The 24,119-nt window shown below is 40.4% G+C and overlaps 1 protein-coding gene across 3 annotated transcripts in view; it reads right to left on the bottom strand.

Annotated features, from left to right (window-relative positions):
* The window catches only part of rabgap1l (RAB GTPase activating protein 1-like), a 358,860-nt gene that overhangs the window by 56,590 nt on the left and 278,151 nt on the right, over positions 1 to 24,119 (bottom strand). For all 3 annotated transcript variants that reach the window (XM_059031914.1, XM_034016161.3, XM_059031912.1), the window contains exon 18: positions 3,276 to 3,317. In XM_059031914.1, the coding sequence (XP_058887897.1) occupies positions 3,276 to 3,317 (42 nt within the window). The remainder of the gene's footprint in view (positions 1 to 3,275; positions 3,318 to 24,119) is intronic.

Genomic DNA, 24,119 nt, shown 5'->3' with positions numbered 1-24,119 from the left:
ACTACTAAACACGATCCGGAGTTGTTGCTTTCAGCCAGCATCAAACCCGGACACCAGCACTTTCCTTTGCTCACAGAGAACTGTATTTGCACCACGAGCACTAATATCACTCACTGTTATCTGTGTTTGTGTTTTGTGTTTCGTGTGGGTGTAGTAAACTGGACTTTTGGTTGCGGGTCAAACCCGGGGATTTACAAATACCTGGAAATCATTGTCTGTTTTGTATCCACTCTGCACTGCATACACCTGTATTCACTCACCACTTTGCCACAATCGTGTTCAGCTATTTCTGCTGGATTGCATGACACTCCTATTGCTCTTACTCTCTTACTTATCTAGAAAGCCAATCATAGAAAATATAATAATGCAACAATAACCAAGGGGAGTATTATGTAATCAGGGGAGTATTATGTAATCACAAGTTAGATTATCTCAGTATTTGTTTATAATACTATGAACCAAGTTTGAAGTGTGCGGTATGGTTTCTTTAGGTGTATTTGTGTTTAATTAGTGGTTTTTGGTGCCATCTAGTGACTTTGTGAGAGTTGTATAGTAGTTGCCAAGATGCAATCAACTTGTAGTGAGCAAGGGTAAAACCTATTGTATTTAAGTTTTAATTCTGAAAATACAGTACAGTATTACTTTGAAAGCAACAGGAAATAACTAAATAGAGAATTAAACGAGGAAGCGCTGTAGTATCCTGTATATTGTTTCTGGCAGTATTTTGTGTTGTAGCGGATTTCAGTGAATCCAATTGGTTGTATTTTGCATATGCTTCTTCTTTTATTCCTTCTTTTAAGTCCAGCATAAGTATATTATATTTTGAAGTACTGAATGTGTGATGCAAATATACAAAAATATGGAAATAAAACAGATAAAACAGTTTTAAGAAAGTTTCCAGTCACTAAAAGGGCTACAGTGTGTATGACATTGTATTTTGTGTTTGTTTTACTTTAGCTCTGTATAGTTACCTGGGCTTTACACTACATGCACCCAGCACAATTCTACTCAAGTTTGCATCTATTAATCTATGAAAGTGCTGCTAACTTACCATGCAGGCCCTGCTAAAGGATTCTGAGCAAGAGAACAGACGAATGAGAGGAGGCCATTCGGCCTATCAAAGCTTGTCCAAGTAGCCGATTGATTGTCAAGTTGAGTCTTAGAGGATCCAAGTGATCCTGCCTCAACAACATGACTAGCTACTGTAGCCCACATACCCTCACCACTCTCTGTGTGAAGAAGTGTCCCTCTGTGCAAAGTCGATCTCCACTTCATTTCCAACTGTGTCCTCTGGTCCTGGTTTCTGTACTAGGTTAGGGTTTACTATGTCAACTTCTTTTTAAAGCATGTGTTTCCATGTAGTTTTCTTTTAGGGAGAGAAATTCTCCTTCCAAATGCAAATAACCTCATTGATATTCAAATACGAGAGGGTATATTTAAATGTTTCTGTCTGAGTTCCAATTTGGCCTTGCGTGACTACTGATATCGTGCAGCTTTCTTAAACTGGGGTTCCACAAAGTGTTCCACAAATGTGTCAGATATCAAAGTGGATATGAGACTGGCAGTGATGAAGCCAATTTGCTTGAAAACAGTAGACCGGACATTTCCATCAATGGATTTAAAAAATGTGGAATTGATGAATTAATCCGAAGCCCAGAGGCAGTGTAAACTGCCTGCTAGTAGGACTGTTCTTCTTTATGTTAAGCATTTTTTTGTTCTTTTTTAGAAGGGTTTAATTAAGTAACAGCCAAAATTGTTTGTGTCAGACTTGTTGAAAGTCTGTAACAAAATGGTTGATTGTTATTGTCGATACGTTGTAGATACAACTATTAGTGCAGGCATCATGCAGGTATCACAAAGTCCAGAAACAAAACAAAACGTTAAAACGTTTTGCACCGTATAAAACTGAGCTGATTTTATCAGTGATTACTAGTCTATTAACCAGTTTGAAATGATTTTGAAAAGCATTTTTGTTTCGGCTTTATTGTTAAAGATTTCACACGTGACAATACTGCCCTACAATTACTGCATGGTAGTACTGTGATCGTTCCACTATGTTATGTTGTGAACCATAGTTCTAAAACTGAGAGACAGCAAATGCTTATCATAAAAGTTTACTGGTTGTTAAAATTAAGGGCCATATAAGAATGATAAATACTGTAACTGATTAGAAGGCCTTCTTTGTTGTTCTCCAAGTTGCTGCAGTTACATTGTAGATGCTATAACGAGTTACTGTAAATACTGTTTTAGCAGGCATATTTAATTAAGCAAACATTTATTTAAATGTTTTTTTAATTAAAAGTATAAATGCAAAACTGTAACTTTTTTTGTGAACGTGCTGTGAAAAAGAATCCCCCAACGTATACATTTGCCGAATTTAATACCAGACAAAATGTCCCGTTATACGGTATATATTAACTTAAAACAAATCTTTCTGCTGACACCTCCAGGCATGTCAAAGTTTGTAGATGGCGCTGTGCATCTGACTGGTGCCTTTTAAGCTTGCATATTTTTGGATGAAGTCTGCTGCCATCTGGTAATGTATGTTGTGTATCAGCTTACTATGTAGTAAGCGTTGGTCACAATCGGTAAACTGTAATTTACAGTGTTAAGTTTGCTCTTATTATGATGGATCGGTCGCTGGTTCGTGAAAAAAAAAAAACAGCAGTGACATATAGAGAAGCCGCAGGCATGTTTGATTTTTTTTACCAGTATATGTACGTGTGTGTGTGGTCTAAGCATTTGACTGCTAATATAAAAGTGCTTTGTGTTTGTACCCACAATCTGCCTGGACTATCTATGCTGCCTTCTGGCCTCGATTAACATCAAACCAGCCTGCCCATCATTACATATCGTTCACAGTTTGTGAAAGACAAATTCCAGTCTGTAATGTGTCTAACAATACATGCATATAACATTGTGTTCATATAACTTCTTTTTAAACAAAAAGTCCATTAACAACCTCTGACTCTAACTACCTCGACAACAGCACTTCCTAAGCTTGACTGAGGGTCTTCACAGAAAGTTCAGATGAAAGCATATACAGTATATACAAATTGACATAAATGCATGTCTTCTATATGAAAGACACATTATGGTGCTGGGGTATTTATTTTATTCAAGTCAGTTTCCTTATGTGTCTTTTCTATTTGATGGTTTTCTGTATCTACAGATTCCTTCAGGCGAGATGGAAAGGCATTTTAAAGTAGATCATGTTTCACAAAGTTTTAACTTGGTGGGCTAAATTTTAATTGGGATACAAGATAACAACTTACCTTCAGAAGAGCCAAAGCAACATTGAAGATGATGCTCAGTCCCTATGAAAAGGAAGAAAAGAGAAATGCAAGTCAGAATTGAGTCTGTTTCAAAGGGAGACTGCACACACAGGGGGTTATTCTCAAAGGAACATAATGGGACACCATGGGGAATGTAGTGGAGGATGACAAAGCAATAACAAACATATTGAATGACTACTCTGTAGACGTTTTCACTAGCAAGAACATCAACAACATGCCTCCTGTCACTGTTTGCTCTCAATCCATCCTAGCTGCACTTAGTATAAATCAAACTGAAGTACTAAGAGGACTGGAGGTGAGCTTAGATGGGCCGAATGGCCTCCTCTCGTTTGTAAATTTTCTTTTCAGTTATATGTTCTTACCATTGAGTAAGTGCGTTTAAGTACTTTTACATACTGTAAAGCTATAAATATTTCCGAGCATTTTATTATGTGTTTTTCGTGTATGAAAAAAAAAGGAAACTTTTTTGGCACAAAATCAAATTCCACTTGCAATACATACTCCGTATATTGCAACAGGTTGCCAACATTTTTGGAGCACAATAGGTTTTATGGGTGTGATTCGCCAAATATTTTGGTCGCAAATATTTATGGCTTTACAATAGTTTTTCTATTTTCAAAAGAGGGTAAGTTGTAAGGTTACGTGATTGTTTTTGGTTTAAATGTATGGCAAGCAAACTATAGTCTCTTTTTAAGACTTCTGTCCGGTCAGATTGTAAAACACAAATACAAATGCCCATAACAGAATATAATGATTTCCATTACACGAGAGTAGATGTTAAAACTTCATGCTGATTTGAACTCGGCTCTCGCCAAGATAAGCACCAACTAAGACGTAGCTTTACAGTAAACTAATGTGATTCATATGCGTCTCCATCCATTTACGTTTCCTTCCATATGATGATGTAGATATCCTTCTGTCTGGTGTTAATGGCTGAAGTGTAATGCTGGCTCCAGGGATCAGCTTATTTTGCCTCCCTGGCGCATCAGCACACACAACGGCTGCGATGCTGGCTCCGGGGATCAACCAAAGTGCGGCCTCCCCAGCGCATCAGCATGACAACCGTCTGGATTGAGCTAAGTAGGGTACATCTCTGGGGTTTTCAAGTGGGCACCTTCCATCCTCAGTGTTTCGTCGACTAGCCCACGACACCTCAAGAGGGCTCGACGGTGATTCTGGCGTCCCAGCATCACCCCCCTCCGTCCCCCACTCAACTCAGCCCAGCTTACTTACCTGTCCCCAGCCAGAATCTTTCCGTCTCAACCACAGCCAGTTGCTGCTCCTCTCTGCTGCTTCAGATAAGTTCTTCACTGTGCGACGCAACTCTTGGCCACTGAATCCGACGTCTCTGAGAAACCGGGTTGTAGAGTGTGCCACAAATCCTCGACAACCCACTTCCACTGGGTAAACCCGAACTCTCCATCCTCGCTGTTCCGCTTCAGTGGCTAGTTGAGCATACCGCAGTTTCTTCCTCTCATACGCCTCATCTACAGCGTCCTCCCATGGCACTGTTAACTCTACCAGGTGAACAAGGCGTGCTGATCCAGACCACAAGACAATATCTGGTCGAAGGTTAGTGGTGGCAATCTCAGGTGGAAAAATAAGCCGTTGACCAACATCTGCCAGCATATTCCAGTCTCTAGCAGCTTCCAGTTGTCCTGGGCGAGGATTGGTTTTAACACCTTTTCTTGGTGGTTGCTCTCCTGGGCGGAGGAATGTTGTCTTTTGTGTGTAATGTTTTGATGGAACAGGTGGCAACTTATTGGTCATGTTACGCTTGTCTTCCAATGCTAAGGCCAAACATCGCAGCACCTGGTCATGGCGCCAAGTAAACCGTCCTTGGCTAAGAGCCACCTTACATCCTGTCAAAATGTGCCTTAATGTTGCAGGTGATGAACACAAAGGACATGAGGGATCCTCTCCTACCCAGAGGTTTAGGTTCTGTGGTGATGGGAGAACATCATATGTTGACCTGATGAGGAAACTGATCCTGCTCTGTTCCATTGACCATAGGTCTTGCCAGCCAATCTTGCGTTGTTCCACACTCTCCCATCTCATCCATTCTCCCTGTTTGGCCTGGGAAATGGCCTTTATACACCTCATCCTCTCCTCCTGCTTTTGCACCTCGTTGACTACCAGCTTCCTTCTTTGAGCTGGGGCCGCCTTGTGCCATGTAGGAGGAGTTGAACTGAAACCAAGACCCCCTCTTCCATGCTGAACTTGCCCCATGATATCACCAATTCGAAGGGCAGCCTTTGCATCTTCCACAGCTTTCTTTGCCGCCCACTTTCTTCCAGTTTTCAACACAGGTGCTGCCTCCCTTACGCATTTATCGCGTGACTCTACTAATGTCATTTCCAGTCTGACCTTGGCGCACTTAAATTCCTCGGTTAGAGCAGAGACTGGTAGCTGCAGTATTCCTTTACCATAAAGTCCCACTCTGCTGAGGCAGCGTGGAACTCCCAACCATTTCCTGATGTATGAACTGATTAAAGCTGCCAGCTTCTCTACTGTTGTCAAAGAAACCTCGTACACAGTCAGTGGCCACAGCAACCTCGGCAGTAGACCAAACTGAAAGCACCAGAGTTTTAGTTTACCTGGTAGAGCGCAGCTGTCTATGCTCTTCAACCCTTCCACTGCTTGTTGTCTAACTTCTCCCACACGAACTGTGTCCTTTAGATCCCCGTCGTACCATCTCCCAAGACTCTTCACTGGCTTCTCAGACACTGTTGGTATTGCCTCACCATTAATGAAGAATGTTTTATCTACTACTTTGCCTTTAATTATAGAGATGCTCCTTGATTTAGTGGGCTTGAATTGCATTCGTGCCCATTCAATGTTACTGGTTAATTTGCCCAATAATCGATTAGTGCAGGCTACTGTTGTAGTCATGGTTGTCATGTCATCCATGTATGCTCGAATTGGTGGTAGTCGCATTCCAGAAGCCAAGCGCTCTCCTCCTACTACCCATTTTGATGCCCTAATGATTACTTCCATTGCCATGGTAAAAGCCAGTGGAGAAATGGTGCATCCTGCCATTATTCCAACCTCTAGGCATTGCCATGTAGTGCTGAATTCTGAAGTTGAAAAACTGAATTGCAAATCTCCAAAATAGGCTTTCACTAAATTTGTTATTGTCATCGGTACACTGAAAAAATCAAATGCTGCCCAAAGTAGTTCATGTGGCACTGAACCATATGCATTAGCCAAATCCAGGAATGTCACATGGAGCTCCTTCCTCTCCTTTTTAGCTGATTGAATTTGTTGCCAGATCACATTGATGTGTTCTAAGCAACCTGGGAAACCTGGAATGCCCGCTTTTTGTATTGAAGTGTCAATGAAGCAGTTCTTTAATAGGTAAGCTGACAATCTCTGAGCAATAATGCTGAAGAAAATCTTGCCTTCTACATTTAATAGGGAAATGGGACGAAACTGACTGATGCTTGTAGAATCTTTTTCTTTAGGTATAAAGACTCCACCTGCTCGGCGCCATGCTCATGGTACAACCTGTTTTTCCCATGCCACTTTCATCAATTTCCACAGAATTCGTAGAACTCCTGAAGCACTCTTGTACACTCTGTACGGAACTCCATTAGGCCCTGGAGATGATGAAGCCCTTGCTTTTTTCACAGCTTGCTCTATTTCTTTCCACTTAGGTGCACAGTCCTCCATTTGGTATTCTGGTGGATTGATAGGTGGGATGTCTGACGGAATTGACATAGGCTCCTGCCTTTTTGAATCTGTATGTGTTTCCTCCAAATATCTCTCCAGCTCAACCTTAGATGCTTTTAGTGTGCCATTCTTCTCACTGGTGAATAACTTCTTTACAAATTTGAATGGGTCTTTATAAAAGTTAGCTCTCGCACGCTCCTTCTTTTTGTAGTGTTTCCGTAGGCGCTCAGCTCTGCGCAATGTTGCAAGCTTATCTTTTATGACCCTTTGTAAGAGATTGAGTCCCTCCTTCTGACTTTGTTCTGCTCTTCTCCATTGCTTCCTCAGCTGTCTCCTTTCTCTAACTAAGCGTTCAATCTCCTGCTGCCGTCTAGACTTTCCAGGAATAGTTTGTACTTTTTCCTTCCTTTTTTCAACTCCAAACCTCTCACTTCCATATGCGTAGATGATGTCCCCAAATTTATCCAGCTTCTTTTCAACTGTTCCACTTAATCTTTCCAATGCAACGCAGAGATCTGTGTTTACTGTGTCCCATGCAGTTTTCTCACAAGCTCTTGGCCATTTAACTCCAGGCTTGTGCCCGTTGAGGTTCTTTTCTCTCTTATGCTGGTTTGTCTGACCGGGTTCACAAGGATCATTAGGTTCATCACTAACTGTGTCCATGCAAGTCCTCCTCACATCTATGACAGGGGTGCTGATATCCTGCGAACTGTGGTTTGCTTCCTGTCGCTGGATTTCATTCGACTGACTTGACTGACTTCGTAAGAAGTACTGATCAATGCGAGGCCCTTGTCCCTTCTCCCTCAAGCATTTCATTCTCCCTTGATGAATCTTCAAACCCCTGACCGTTGTCGCCTTGCTCCAGCCGCAGACACAAACCTGGAGTTCCATGTCTTTGTTAACTGCAGATCTTGAACTAGTCTTTTGTGAAGTACTCTCCATACTCATATCCGTTTCCGTTCCTAAGTCGTTAACCGTGTTGTCCAATGTTGAGTCATCTTCCGCCCCCGCTCTCGCAGACTCTAGGGGTATTTTTCTCTTTAATTTCTTAGAAGCCTTGGGCGGGTGTCTCCAGCATCCTGTAAACACAGAGCTGGATACTGCCGACAAGGGTAGCTAACCCTTACCAGCCCCAATGGGGTCTCTTTCCTCCTGTCAGCTGTCTCTCCAGGCTGTCACAAGGTCTTTCCCTTGTTGCCAGCTGCACTATTCACAGCAGTCACTGGACGTATCCAGATCTTCATGATTTCCATTACACGAGAGTAGATGTTAAAACTTCATGCTGATTTGAACTCGGCTCTCGCCAAGATAAGCACCAACTAAGACGTAGCTTTACAGTAAACTAATGTGATCCATATGCGTCTCCATCCATTTACGTTTCCTTCCATATGATGATGTAGATATCCTTCTGTCTGGTGTTAATGGCTGAAGTGTAATGCTGGCTCCAGGGATCAGCTTATTTTGCCTCCCTGGCGCATCAGCACACACAACGGCTGCGATGCTGGCTCCGGGGATCAACCAAAGTGCGGCCTCCCCAGCGCATCAGCATGACAACCGTCTGGATTGAGCTAAGTAGGGTACATCTCTGGGGTTTTCAAACACCTGTGTTTGTCAAAGTCAGTGTGTTTGTTGGAATTGGCTTAATTTTCTGTATTTCTAATAAGAATCTATGACTGTGTATAATCTGTGTGTGTGTTTAAAGTATTAGAATAAGCGTAATTGTCTATATAACATTTACTGTGTAAATGGAGACAAAACCGAACCAGGTAACTACAGACCAATGAGCTTGACTTCTCTTATATGTAAACTTATGGAAACTATAATAAGACCCAAAATGGAAAATTACCTATATGCCAACAGCATCCTGGGAGACAGTCAGCATGGTTTTAGGAAAGGAAGATCGTGTCTAACTAACCTGCTTGACTGAGGATGCAACATCGACAATAGATAATTGCAAAGCATATGACATGGTTTATTTGGATTTCCAGAAAGCTTTTGACAAAGTCCTGCATAAAAGATTACTTCTCAAACTGAACGCAGTAGGGATTCAAGGAAATGCATGCGCATGGATTAGGGAGTGGTTAACGTGCAGAAAACATAAAGTACTGATTAGAGGAGAAACCTCAAAATGGAGCAAGGTAACTAGTGGAGTACCACAGGGATCAGTATTAGGTCCTCTGCTCTTCCTAATCTACAATAATGACTTAGATTCTGGTATAGAGAGCAAGCTTGTTAAATTAGCAAAAATAGGAGGAGTGGCAAACACCGTTGCAGCAGCAAAAGTCATTCAAAATAATCTAAACAGCATTCAGAACTGGGCAGACACATGGCAAATTACATTTAATATAAAAACGCATAAGGTACTGTACGGAGGCAATACAAATGTCCATTATAAATACCAAATGGGAGACACTGAAATTGAAGAAGGAATCTATGAAAAAGATCTAGGAGTTTATGTTGACTCAGAAATGTCTTCATCCAGACAATGTGGGGAAGCTATAAAAAAGGCCAACAAAATGATCAGATATATAGTGAAAAGTGTTGAATTTAAATCAAGGGAAGAAATGTTAAAACTTTACAATGCATTAGTAAGACCTCACCTAGAATATTGTATTCAGTTCTGGTCACCTCATTACAAAAAGGATATTGCTGTTCTAGAAAGCGTGCAAAGAAGAGCGGCCAGAATTATTTCTGGTTTAAAAGGCATGTCGTATGCAGACAGGCTAAAAGAATTGAATCTATTCAGTCTTGAACAAAGAAGACTATGCGGTGATCTGATTCAAGCATTCAAAATTCTAAAAGGTATTGGCAATGTTGACCCAGGTGACTTTTTCGACCTGAAAAAAGAAACAAGGACCAGGGGTCACAAATGGAGATTAAATAAAAACAGATTAAATTCAAAACAGAAAATAGGAGGCACTTTTTTACACAGAAAATTGTGGGAGTCTGGAACAAATTCCCCAGTAATGTTGTTGAAGCTGACACCCTACGATCTTTCAAGAAGCTGCTTGATGAGATTCTGGTATCAATAAGCTACTAACAAACAAATGAGCAAGATGGGCTGAATCGCCTCCTCTTGTTCTTATGTTCTTATAACTTGTTGGTAAAAAGGACATGACCCTCACACTGAGTGATGATGGTCTATTTATTTTTGGTATACTGATATATTGTTACCTAATCTTAATTATCTCATAATAATGTTATAACGGTAATATGAGATATCGTGGCAGAATATAATTTGATGAATGTTGAATTACTGGACTTTGTTATTTACTCATCTGTTTACTATTAGCTGATTGATCTCAAAACGTAAAAGATCCCAGTGACTCAGCATTAACAACATGGCTAGGTAACATTTTCCATATCCTCACCACTCTCTGTGTAAAGTTGGGTCTTCTGCCCTCTGTCCTAAGTCTGGGACACTTCATTTCTTGTTCTCCACATGTATTGTAAGTCTGACATTCATGCACCTGACAATTATATCACAAATTCAGACACTTTCAATAACTTTTTAATAAAGAAAGTCCTTACCAAGTTTCATTACAAATGGATAAGTGGTTAATTAAAGAAGTAATGTATAGGTAGGTATTGCACTATATCACTGTTGCCGCTTATAATAAAGAAGACACTAAACACAAAAAATAGCACTATTAATAAATACCGTATAACATTTAAATGTATTTAATAAATGAGCTGTCCACTGGAAGCCACCACATTCATAGACACAGGACAAATTAGCATGTTTTAAGACAGTATTTATTATAAAGAACAACACATGCGTTTAATATGATTGTATGGCAGTCGGGTATCTATAAGCTTGCTTTTTAATTACTCTTTGAGAATGGACTTCAAGTAATTAATATTTATAATTTCCTTTAAATTGTCTCGTTAAATTGTGTAATTCTCTTTATTGTATCAATAGCCTTGTGCAATCAAATTTTACATTTTTTATAAATTTTCTTTGAAAGTCAACTGAAGGTTTCAACTGGGATGGTTCCCCATGTTTGTCGTTTGCAAACAACATATTTCGGTCAATATTAAAAAAAGCAAGAAGAATACCAAACCTTAACAATTCAGTGTTTAGTAATTCAAATTATATTGTTTAAAGTAATTCTAGCTAACAAACCAGTTCCATAAACGTTCTCCATTGTGCACATCCATTCACTATATAGGTCTCAAATGTGCACTTCTGATTGAAACACGTGTTTCATTTTAAATCATGATACGTGTTTGCCGTGGCTTTAGACTGTCTTGTATTCCACATGCTTTTAGACTGACTTCCAGGGTTATTCACCTGTTGAGTGAAATTGTCCCCAACCCTTCAGTGCCATCTTTCCCGTCAGTAACCAACCAGCTGCTTCACCTAACTTGCAGCCAGTAAGATGCTTTGACCCCAAAGACACGGCTGAGGTGAAATGAACAAGGAAGTAAAGCAGAAACATGTCTATTTCAAAACTGCACATTTTACACCTATACAGTGAATGAAAGTGTATGACAGATAAGATTCCTGAAATTAGTGTGTAAGTTACAACCACTTTAAACAGTGGTATTAATCTGCCAACAGAGGGAGCCATTGCAATATAAACACATGCACACAATGTTTAATGACTGGACTTGATTAGAAAAGGCCCCAGAAACAAGATTCCCAGAACAGTAATGAGTATTGACTAGTTCATTCCTAGAAAGCTAAAGGGGTATTGAATATTGAGCAAGGCCATGTCCAAGAAAGCCGGTCAAAGTGTTGAATATTTCACAAGAGCTTTTATATTGTCATGAGAAGTTCTGGATCAATAGACTGCCTCATATTAATAGCTTTGCCGATAATGTGCTTCAAAAGATGCTTCTGCACACTGACAAACCGTCTGCATGGTTTCATCACATACAGCACTGTAGCAGGACTGAAGCCCTGCACATGAAAAGTGGGTTTATATATTTGTATCTATTTAAATATTGTGTTGATTTGAGTAAATGTTTGGAGAGAACCTGGCCCTCATTCTGGGACACTCTACCCGCTGTGTTTGGTTGCGGGGCAACGCAGCTGTCGATTGACTAGCTGCCAATCCCTAACCAGCAGATGGGCATGTTCCAGCAGAGGGTCATGTATATAAGGATCCTGCAGATATACCTTAGGGCTGCTCCAAGGCCATAGGACCATCGGGCTGGTTGTGCTGCTGAAAGAGAATGGGACAAGCTGGGTGCCTCTGGTCACTGTGTGTGTAACTGGGAAGGCACAGATGCCAGTGACTGTGTATATCCAGGGTTGGAGTTTGGGCAGCTGCCCGAGGAACAGGGAGTAGTTTGGGGATATTAGAGCCGTATTTACGGCACCTTTTATTTTGTAGTTGTTTTTGTACAATGTTTTATTTGGTTTTGGTATGCCAGGTCATATGTCCTTCACATGATTTCTGTGTGTAAATGTAAATACATCCTGTGCGCCTGCGGGTGTGTCAAGAAAACCCCCAGTCTCGCTCCAGTCTGCCTCCTGCCAATTAGTGACTACCCACACCCCTATTTTACCCTTCTATGAGTACATATGTATTTGTGTTACTCCAGTGTAACTGTAAATAAACGGGGTGTTCATGGAAAAAATGGGGACCCTTATGCGCTGATCGTGTCCATACGTCTGTCTGTCACACTCTCCATGGTGAACACGGTAACTGTCTTGTTTTTTTATCTTTATCAAACTTGTATCATACACTCCTAGCCTCCTATTGATGTTATAGAAATGCATTTACATATAATCCGCTAAACTCAAATTTATACAAATATGTTTAATCTGTACGGTCGCTCTTCTACATTCTTGCTTTGGCATTTGCATTCAAACTGCTGTTGCCAGCGCCTCAATCCTACCTCACTATTACACTTCCAATATTGATATACTATCAATTGTAGCTACTATAATCATTTAAGGTACGACTATTTAATGCTGTTTTGTGAAGACGCCCCAAATACTATATTGCAGCTGTTTAATAAAAAACTGAATCTAATCTAATCCTTGACTGAACTTAATAAAACTACACACCTTCTTGAAAGCAAACCCACAGAAGGTATGCATGTCACAGCTAACAGAGTTGAATCAACTGTAATGAAACATGACAGTATGAGAGTATGAGAATCTAAAGATTTAGAGAGATGGCTGTCCATCTGTCTTTACTTACAAAATTGGAAATGAGAGAAGGCAAGTCAGCTTATCTATACTCGTTCATGGTCGAGCATGGCAATGCCAGTTATCTGTGTTCATTTTGACAACGGTTTGGTTTATATACTAAATATAGCTGAAATCTCCCCAAAAAAATGTTCAAAGGTAGTCTACCACGGAATATTGGGGAAAATATAAACTGATGTTCGTGAAGCAAAACAGAATAGAAAATAATAGATGGCGCTTTCTCATTTCCACCTCATCTCACAGTAACATGTCTTTTCACAGGATGTCAACAGAGTTAACAGAACGAGACAATTCAAAGGTTCCACCAAAATAGCTACATTATTCCTATACCTTATATAACCCGTTAACATGGCAACAGAAGCTAAAAATAAATTTTCGGGGCTATTAATAAAGTGAAATGATTGTTGATATTCCCAAAACGGCCACTAGATGGTGCTGATGCACTGTAATGCAATGGATCTCAGATGACTGTACTTTCAGGAGTCTTTCACTACTTTACTGAGTAGTGGAAATATTTACATTTAAGAACCCTTTAAAAAGAATGTTTTTTCAGACTTAGTTTTATAGTCAGAAAACCCTCCTAGACAACAAACCATATAAATGTTTCTTGAATATCAAACTGTATTGAGGAATAAATACAGTACCAGGAGATTTAGGTAGGGCATTCTGACACACATTGACAATATTAGATTGAGGACCTACCAAGATGTGTTGCTAGTCCACCTGGGTCAATGTAACAAATAATAAAAAGACACCAGGAGTTTGCTGTAGACCGTCAAACCTGGATGTGAGCATTTTTTGTGTACAACAACTTCAGAGATGCACGCAAGGAAGGGGGTGCCATTATCACAGAGGATTTCAACAAGTATCAGCTTGAACATCCCCACAGATTGTGGAATGTCACAGCTTGAAATAGTTGAAGTGGCAAATGATTGCTTTTAAGCACAATTTGTAAATGCCTCTTCCAGCAAGAGAGTCGAGTCTCAAAAAATCAAGAGAGTAAATCAAAAAATCTGGGAAGAGGTAACAACATGGAGTCTGCTGGAAAAGCAAGACAGCAGCACTCAAAGCTCTGGTCTACAACTTCCAGGGCAACTGTGAGGAAATGAGTCAGCCGTAGCACAGGATCAGAGGACACCGTTGGAAATGAAGTGCAGACTTACATAGGATTGAGAGGTTAGGAGACACTTCTTTTCAGAGTGGTAAGGGTACAGAATGGCTTCATGTAACTATTCTCTGTGTTGCAGGCTTTGGAGCATGCCCTATAATAAAGAATGTCCTTCTGAGCTGGGCACTTAGGTAACAGAGCCCTAATGCCTACAATAGCTGTGTACTCGCAAGCAGGTAATAAACCTGCATGCATTTCATGTAAGAGGAATGTATACATGTTTAGGAAATCACATGTCATCAAACTGTAGCACTGCTGTAAGATTTTAACTGAAGCATGCCAGCAATCAAAGATGTGTTGCAGTGAAAATTTGGCACTGATTTCTGCTTTTAAATAACCAGTCAGCTGCTTCCCCTATTGACTGACAGACTTTCAGCCAGTAACATGACCCAGGAGACACTACGGAGGTGCAATAAAGTTAGTAAAGCAAGTTCCTGGACTTTCTGTAAACAGAGATTTCTTTAAATTAGAGTAGTGCCAGTATAAAATGAAAATGTTTGCTATAGCACATGCTTCTTTCAAAACATTAGACCCAGTGCTAAAACTTATTTTAAGGGCCCCTTCACTTTATTTTATTCGAAGGCGCCGGGGGGCCGTGTTTTGGCCCCCTTACTTTTCACCAAGGATGCTAGAATTCTGTTTGCTGTGGGAAGATTTCTATCTTGCCAGATACTTCATGTTTTTATATTTTGTAGGGAAAGTCTGTTTTTGGCTACATAAGCAAGACAGTTATCAACACCACTGAATTAGCTTTACCTTTACATGCTTTACATTAAAAATATTTGAGGGCGGGCGTTGCAGAAGCAAACGCGCTTTCTGCAGTGTACATGGCAGCATACACATCCTCATACTACCAATCAAACTGCTTTTTCGGCCACACGCAGTATGAATGACTGGAGATGCTACCAATCAAACTGCAGTATGAATGGAAATGCGTGCAGCAAGAGGCTGTACAAGTGAGCAGGAGTTTTAATTTCTCGTGAATTTAATGGATTGCATCAGGTGATAGAAACTGTTTTTTTCTAAAATACCTACTTGTATATAATTAACAATTACAGTGACTATCAACATCACAAACCAATGCTTGTTTTGTTACTCATTTTCGTGTATACTTGGGTGAAGGCCGGTTGCTCGACTGAAAACCTGTCACTAGATTATCGCCCGATCAACACATTGTCAGCGTCCAATTGACCCGAGAAGTAATATTTGCAGAAATTGAGTCATTTGAGGTGGATTTCTCGCATATAAGCATGTTTACAATGTTGTCTTCTTCTTAAGAGTAAAGCAGAAGTCCATCTTCCATTTCTGCAATTATCATGAATATTGCTCCTGTATTCATAATTAATCTAGCTGCTGCATTTTTTTTTTTAATTTAGTGGTTGCCAATTATTTTTATTGTTTTCTCCCCAACTTAGTAATGTTCAATTATTTTTTAGGCTCAGCCCACCGCTACCACCCCTGCGCTGACTTGGGAGGGGCAAAGACGAATACACGCTCTCCTCTGAAGCGTGTGCCGTCAGCCGCCCGCTTCTTTACACACTGCAGACTCACCATGCAGCCACCCAGAGCTACAGCGTCGGAGGACAATGCAGCCTTGGGCAGCTTACAGGGTCGCTGGTGCATGGTGAGCCGAGGACACCCTGACCGTCCTAGTCCTCCCTCCCCTCGGGTGGCGCTCTGGCATCTGGTATTACAAAATACAGGTGTTGAAATCATTATTTATTTATTTATTGCATTTATATAGCACTTTTTATACAAAAGTATCACAAAGCACTGTACAGTACAGAGCAGGAAAAAAGAACAAACCACAATACATTTGTATAGCACGTCACACATACAACTGCCACAATCAGACCCTTTAAATAACATATTTTAAAACCAGTATACATATAATAATACAAAAGCAGCAATGTTAAAGTTACATTAAAACCCACTAAGATAAGAAAGTCATTGTATAGAAGTGCAGACCCGCATCAATTATAAGCACTGTAATACATTGGCGTAAAAAAAAAAGTGGTGTACTGTTCCTTTAAGACAGATTACAAACAAGACCGACTGGGGTTGTTATTTGTTGAGCTCTGGTGTTTTGTTTAGTAAGAACACATGTTGAGTCTATATTGCTTTCCTCCATAATATTGCAATGTAGCTCTCATTCTGTTATTTATTGACTGCATTGTAGGAAAAAATACACTGCTGTCATAGCATATATGTATATAAAGCTTTTGTTCTCTCTCTCTCTCTATATATATATATACACACACACACATACACACACACACGCTGTATATATCATGTTTCTAATGGTAAAAGAGTATTTAATTTTTCTAACCTGGCTTTTTGTATGTTTTGGTCAGATGACAATAGAAAAAAATATGTCCTCATTTTTCACTCTGGATGTGGCATGCTTACCTCATTTAATAAATAAAGTACAACACGTACAGTTGTTTCCAAATAAAGTTTAAATCGTTTTTATATTATATGATATTTATAACAAAATTATAACTACAAAGACTAATTTGAGATTACAGTTTCGTTGAATTTTCGGGAGAAGACTCCACCCTTTATCAAAGGTAAGCTTAATTATTCTAACATGAAAGTAACAGTGTCCTATGGTAGCCAGATACAACTTAGACAATTCATTCTACGACATGTGAAAATAAAAGAGTTCTTACAGCTGTTAGTTTTGTAAGATTTCATACCAGTTTAACTCAGTGATATTAATTTGAGATTTTGCGATCTATAAGGATCTCTACTCAACAGGATTATTATTTTTTTTAATTTCTCCCTGTCTTTTTGTCCCATAATTCTAGCACCGATTAGACCTATGTAGCAAATGCTAAATGGGGAAGATGTCCTAGAATCTCAGTGCCTCCAGTTTCCTACACTACTTTGCTTTATGGTGAATGTTTATTTTTTTCCCACAACACGAGTACACAGTAGCTGTGACACACAAAAAAAACGTTCCTTCTGAATGCACCCAAAATGGTAACATGAGAGTGTGTCTGAGAATGTCTTTCCTATTGCCTCGGCATGTTAATTTGTCATTTATTTATTTAGTTACATTTTAAACAAAGCAGTACAATCAGGAAAATGGATGAAAAGAATGTAAGTTTATTGGGCTAGGGTGTGGAGACAGAATAGTTGCTTGAATGAAAGCAGGGGGCCAAAGGCTAGGTCAGGGTCAGGAAAGCAGTGTCATAACAGGAGATCGGGGACCAGAAGTAGCAGTAGGATGGGCTTGGGAGAAGAGATGCGTTTTGAGGGAGGAGCGGAAACTACGTAGTGTGGGTGACTGTTTTATGATAAGTGGGAGTCAATTCCAATGAAGGGGAGCAAGAAAGGAAAGGGAACGGGAACTGGATTGGGCGCAGGGCGAGGGTGGGACAGAGAGGGACAATAGGGATTGGGAACGTAAGGGATGTGGAGGAACATAGTAGATCAGTGCAGCCAGATAAGGTGGGGCAAGACCATGGAGAGATTTATACACAAGGGTAAGGAATTTGAACAGGCAGCGATAATAGACAGGGAGCCAGTGAAGCTGGAGGAGGAGAGGGGAAGTATGAAAGGAGTGGGGGAGGTTAAATATGATATGGGCAGCGGCATTTTGAAATTGTTGTAATGGTGTAAAAGCATAAGAGGGAAGGCCAAGGAGGAGGGAATTACAATAGTCAAGACAGGTGAAGATGAGAGAGTGGACCAGGAGTTTAGTAGCAGAAAGGGAAATGGAGGGGCGTATTTTGCGGATGTTGAATAGATGGAAACGGCAGGTGCGTGTTATGGCCGAGATATGATCAGAGAGGGAGAGGGTGGAGTCGAAGATGACACCGAGGTTACGAGCAGGGGGGGATGGAATGAGGGACAAGGGAGGGAATGGGATAGTGGGACAAGGTGGGGGTGAGGAGCGGGAAGGGAAGAAAAGGATTTCAGTTTTTAATGGATTGATGAGTCATGTAGACTGTCCTAACAATACCCGAGACTGAAACCTTCTACCCAGAAAATAATAACAGAGCAGGCCTAGCTATATTTATCATGCCATCCCCCCAGTGAACGAGCTTACAGCACCACTTTACTGACTAATGAAAGCCATCCGGAGACCTCCCATTGATTCTTACTCAAACATAATAGATATATTTTTCAGACAAAGAAGCACAAATGCATACCTAGTTACAGATGTGTCCTGGCCTCTAGCAGTGGACTAATCGGCTGCTAATGTTATGTTTCCATCTGCACTATAAAACCAGTATGTCATTTTGAAAATTCTGCATCTAATCTACAATCTACTCCAGCTCCAGTGGACCAAGGAAAGGGCCTTTGTCAGTGACTTCCATAAATTAATTATGTTTTGCTGGAAACCACTTGAATCCTACTTTAAAATTATACTAACGTTCTCTGCCTAGGTCCAAATGGAAAAAATAAGTCAAAATTTAAAACATTGTGTCTCAGATCTTCCCCAGATGTGGTATATAACTTGCAACAGGGTAAAATGTAAGGGAAATGTCATAGTCAAAGAAATATGTTTTAAGCTTAGATTTAAAAATACTGAGTAACTCAGCATTCTGGATAAATCCTAGAAGTGAGTTCTAAAGTGAAGGAGGTTGAGAACTGAAAGCCCTCGCACTATAGTTTTTTTTATTAATTTCTTGGAATTACCAAGAGACAATCATTAGCAGAACTGAAAGTATACGCTGTTTTTTAAGGAATAAGTAACATGCAAACAGGCAGGGCCAGAATCATCAATAGCCTTATAAGCGAGGAGATTTTAAAATCAAGACAGGAGATGTCCCAGCTGACTCGTGCGTTGCAAATATAATAGCCATAATCAAAAATGGAGAAACAGGAAACTAGAGATCCATCAATCTCACCTCCATAACATGTACAATCATGGAATCAATTGTAAGAGGGGCACTAGAGGAGTATCTATACAGCAACTATGACAAACCTCTTAGACTTCTTCGAAGAAGTCACTGCAGTGATGGGCACATCACAAACTTGGACTTCAAAAAAGCTTTTGACAAAAGGGCCACATCCTCAAACTGCAATCCTTGTGAATACAAGGTAGTACATGCAAGTGGATACAGAACTTGTTAAAACACAGGGAGAAGAGAGTACTTATAAGAGGAGAAACTTCTAACTGGGGCAGTGTATTCAGAAGCGTGCCGCAGAGCTCCGTCCTTGCGCCACTCATGTTTCTTATCTACATCAACGGCTTAGATCGGGGGACAATCAGCAGCTTGGGGGAGTAGCTGACACACAGGAAATCCAAAAAGATTTAGACTGCATACAGAACCCGACAAAAACATGGCAAATTAAATTCAAGGTCAACAAATGTAAGATCCAAATACCAAATGGAGGAGGGGGACCAGAGCAGGCACACCACAAGACCGACCTTAGTATTATAATAGACTCATCACTGTCAGCAACCAAACAGTGTGGGGAAGCAATCTAAAAGGTAAACAGAATGCTTGAGTATATAGCCAGAGTACAAATCCAAGGAGGTTATGATGAGGCTGTGTAATGCACTGCTGAGACCACACTTGGATCACTGTGTCCAGTTCCTGTCACTGCAGCATAAAAGGGACATTGTGGCCCTGGAGAGAGTCCAAAGAAGGGGCGACCAGACTAATCCCAGGGTTTAAAAGGACTGAACTACAAAGATGGGCTGAAATAACTGAACCTATTTAGCCTGGAACAAAGAATAATTAAAAGGGGAAATGATTAAAGTCTTTAAAAATCTTAAAATGAGTTTATAGTTAACCCAAACCAATACTTTAAGTGCAGTACTGAGTTGTAACATTGGTGCTGAAGAATCTGACTTCTGATTCCCAATTCAAACTGCCAATTTCATCAAAACATGGCATTTGTAAATATAAGGTTGTTAAAATAATACACGGGTGGAAAAGCATGTTGGGTGGGAACCCCATGAACTGTGCAAGCAGAAGTCTGTGAGAGACTGCTGGTTGAGACAGTTTATTGAACTCCAGATAAACATTAGCCCTTCAGAAGCTCAATAACAGAGAGAAGCTGAATTCAAATTGATCTGCCCGGGGCTGATAAAAAAAAATACAACAACCAAAAGTCCACTGGGACTCCAACAAACAAATTACTCTTGCGGACAAACAGAAGTCAGCAAGGAGACAGCAGTTAAAGGGCAAAATTATTTTTTACAGACTCACATTCACTGTAGACCTTTGATTTTCATAAACTTTATCAACTTTTCTTTATCTCAGTGGTGGTATTTGCAGCTAACAAAATAATTTCATAATCTTAATCATTTTAACTTCTATTACATAAATAAGTCTCAACTGTGCAGTTTTTAAAGAAATACGTTATAGCAAACATGTTCATTTTATAACAGACTGGTATTACGCTAGGCTAAAGAAAGTTACCAGTTTGCTTGCCTTGTCTTCCAGCAAGTCTGTTATTGCTTTACTTCTGGCTCATGTTACTGGCTGAAAGGATATCAGTCAATAGGGGAAGAAGCTGGTTGGTTATTGACAGGAAAGAAGCCAGTGAAGGGGTGGGGATAATGTCACCCTCCATGTGAAATAAACCAGGACATGGAAGACATTTTAAAACATGATATCTGCCAATATGGTAGGTTTAAGAAATCTCTGCGTTGAGATTGTCTTGCACCTCCTGGGTATAGAGAGTGAAATTCTTCTCACCCCTGCAGTGTCTTCTTTTTCCTTGCTTAAAACTCCCAGGCCTGTACTTTCGAGACATAGAACTCAAATTAATCAATCGTTACAGATTAATAACATCAAACTGCTTTGTGTGCTGTTGTAACAGCAGTTTTGGATATTCAATTAGTAGTTGCAAGCATGCTGAACAATGTACTGCTGTTAGATTAAGTGTGGTGTACCCCACTCTCTCTTATTAAGCACCCAGCAAGATATCGCCAATCAGTGGCACTAGCTCCATGGCAGGAGAGGGGAGATTGCAAGCTGATCAGCTAATTCCCTCATTTGTGTGCATGCTCATGCTTTCCTCAATCACAAGCAGCAATGACATTTCAAACCGCATAGCTATTCCTCCAGACTTATCGATCCCTAATATACTTTAACTACAGGCATGGTTTTAGAAGGAAACCCAAGTTTGCAGGCTGGCTTTCAGGGTTTTAATTTTTCAGTTGTGTTTATTTACTCAATTTATTCAAATAAATAATGGGGTTCGTGTTTTGTCTTTCTCAACTTTTCAAGTGCTAAAAAATGCCCTGCATTCTAACCACCAAACCCAATGCAGCCCAAAACTATCCACTGCAGCCTAGCACTCTAACCACTGAGCTACTCAAACCCACTGCCTTCCACAGTGCAGCCCAGCGCTCTAACCACTGAGCTACTATGCTGATACCCACTACCTTCCACAATGCAGGCAAGCATAGAATTAGTTAGTTACTGGGGCCTCTCTTTCAAATTGTTTTTAATAAATATTTGTAAAGTCTTTATACTGTATTATATTGCAGCCATTCTGAGTGGTTATTATTCGTAATTACTCAAATGTTGTGTTTAATTAATTTTGCAATATACTCCTTGTAAAGATATTTCAGGAGCAGCTCTTCAACTCACAGATATATAGTATGTAACAGGCTATGCCAGCATAGCGTCTGCACAGCTGTAAGAGCCAGCACTAACTAGCACAGGAAACTTGATGCACTAGATGGCACTACCTCTTAAACCTAAACAGACACAGATCTCGCCTGTGTTACATATGGCTATGGTGAAAGAGTATATAATACATGGAATTTAAATACAAGACTACAGTAACTGCAATAAGAAACACAGGATGATTAGAAATATCATAAAATGTAAGAGGACAGCGTAATTAGAAGCTATTTTTTCATAGGACTCTGGTTGAACACAGGCTATAGTACATAACTGAATGTGCAAAAACCTGCTAGAAAAGTCATCTGGCTCCCTAGTGCAGCTCCCCTTCAGTGCCCTGTGAGATTCTCACTCACTCGGGGGTGTACAGTTTCCCTCGGCACAATGAAATTCAACACCTGCGCCTCTTGTACAACTCAAGCCATTATGTTTTCTTGTCATATTTCCAGTAACTGATCCCTCAGCAATGTTCTGTAATTCAGTCACCCATATTAAATATGAATGTGGTTTCAGTGGCAGTGCATCCTGACTCAGCCCTTCGGATTTATGGATGTTCTTTCTTTCTTTCTTTCGCCACGCTCACGGTACAAGATCACTGCGACAACCCCTCACAAAGCCCTGCAGCCACACTGGCACACTTAACAAAATACACTGCTGAGTTATGGACACAGTGGAGTTTATATTAAATCACGAAAATTAAGGACAACATGAGCTAACCATAAATGATTCAAAAGTTATAGGTTTACCACAATAAAGTGATTTTGCAGGTTTCCTGTGGTTAAACCAGGGGCACCCCCAGAAATATTTCACGTGGTACGCAAAACTGAATTACTGAATACTGAAAGGTAAACCAAATGGCATACTACAACAATAAAAAGTACAAATAAATCTATTTGAAATATAAACTTAAACCAGAGGGAAAACTCCCTAACAAATCATACTAGTTACATTTCTACTTATATAAATCACTAATGTAATCTTTACTCCTCCCATTTAATTAAACATAAAACTTTATTTTCTTACACGTTGTAGGAAACAAGTAGTTCAATAATAATAATAATAATAATAATAATAATAATAATAATGTGTTGTTCATTTTAATATGATAGCGTTAACATGTTAATATTAATAGACAAGAAATGTGCTTGTATCATGCTCAGTCCTGAAAGAGCAGAGGAATTCTTTGGGTTCCCGCTGCATCAAAGCTGCATCAAAGTCAGCGCAGCACTTTCTCACTGTCGATGGCCACCTTGTGGTGAATGTTCATCAGTGCCAGTCTGGTTAGTCGCGTCTCTGACATGGTGCAGCGCAGGTACGTTTTCAAGCGCCTCAAACAGCTGAAGGAGCGCTCAGCTGACGCAGTGGACCCAGGCATGGTAAGCAGTACTTTTAAGATGTTGTTGATGTTAGGGTAGAGTATCACAGTGTCCTCTAATATTTCACTGCTGCTCTTGGCAGTATTGCAGTGCCTCCAGAGCTCAAGCTCTGCTCCAGCTGTTTGTACACGGGGCATCATAGCCTCATACTCATCAGCTGTTTGTACACGGAGCATCATAGCCTCATACTCATCAGCTGTTTGTACACGGGGCATCATAGCCTCATACTCATCAGCTGTTTGTACACGGGGCATCATAGCCTCATACTCATCAGCTGTTTGTACACGGGGCATCATAGCCTCATACTCATCAGCTGTTTGTACACGGGGCATCGTAGCCTCATACTCATCAGCTGTTTGTACACGGGGCATCATAGCCTCATACTCATCAGCTGTTTGTACACGGGGCATCATAGCCTCATACTCATCAGCTGTTTGTACACGGGGCATCGTAGCCTCATACTCATCAGCTGTTTGTACACGGGGCATCATAGCCTCATACTCATCAGCTGTTTGTACACGGGGCATCATAGCCTCATACTCATCAGCTGTTTGTACACAGGGCATCGTAGCCTCATACTCATCAGCTGTTTGTACACGGGGCATCATAGCCTCATACTCATCAGCTGTTTGTACACGGGGCATCGTAGCCTCATACTCATCAGCTGTTTGTACACGGGGAATCGTAGCATCATACTCATCAGCTGTTTGTACACGGGGCATCGTAGCCTCATACTCATCAGCTGTTTGTACACGGGGCATCATAGCCTCATACTCATCAGCTGTTTGTACACGGGGCATCGTAGCCTCATACTCATCAGCTGTTTGTACACGGGGCATC

Source organism: Acipenser ruthenus, chromosome 10, assembly GCF_902713425.1.
Source record: "Acipenser ruthenus chromosome 10, fAciRut3.2 maternal haplotype, whole genome shotgun sequence".
In the NCBI taxonomy this organism is placed as follows: Eukaryota; Metazoa; Chordata; class Actinopteri; order Acipenseriformes; family Acipenseridae; genus Acipenser; species Acipenser ruthenus.
The sequence above is the reverse complement of the archived record's forward strand: the minus strand, read 5'-3'. Positions and strand labels throughout refer to the sequence as shown.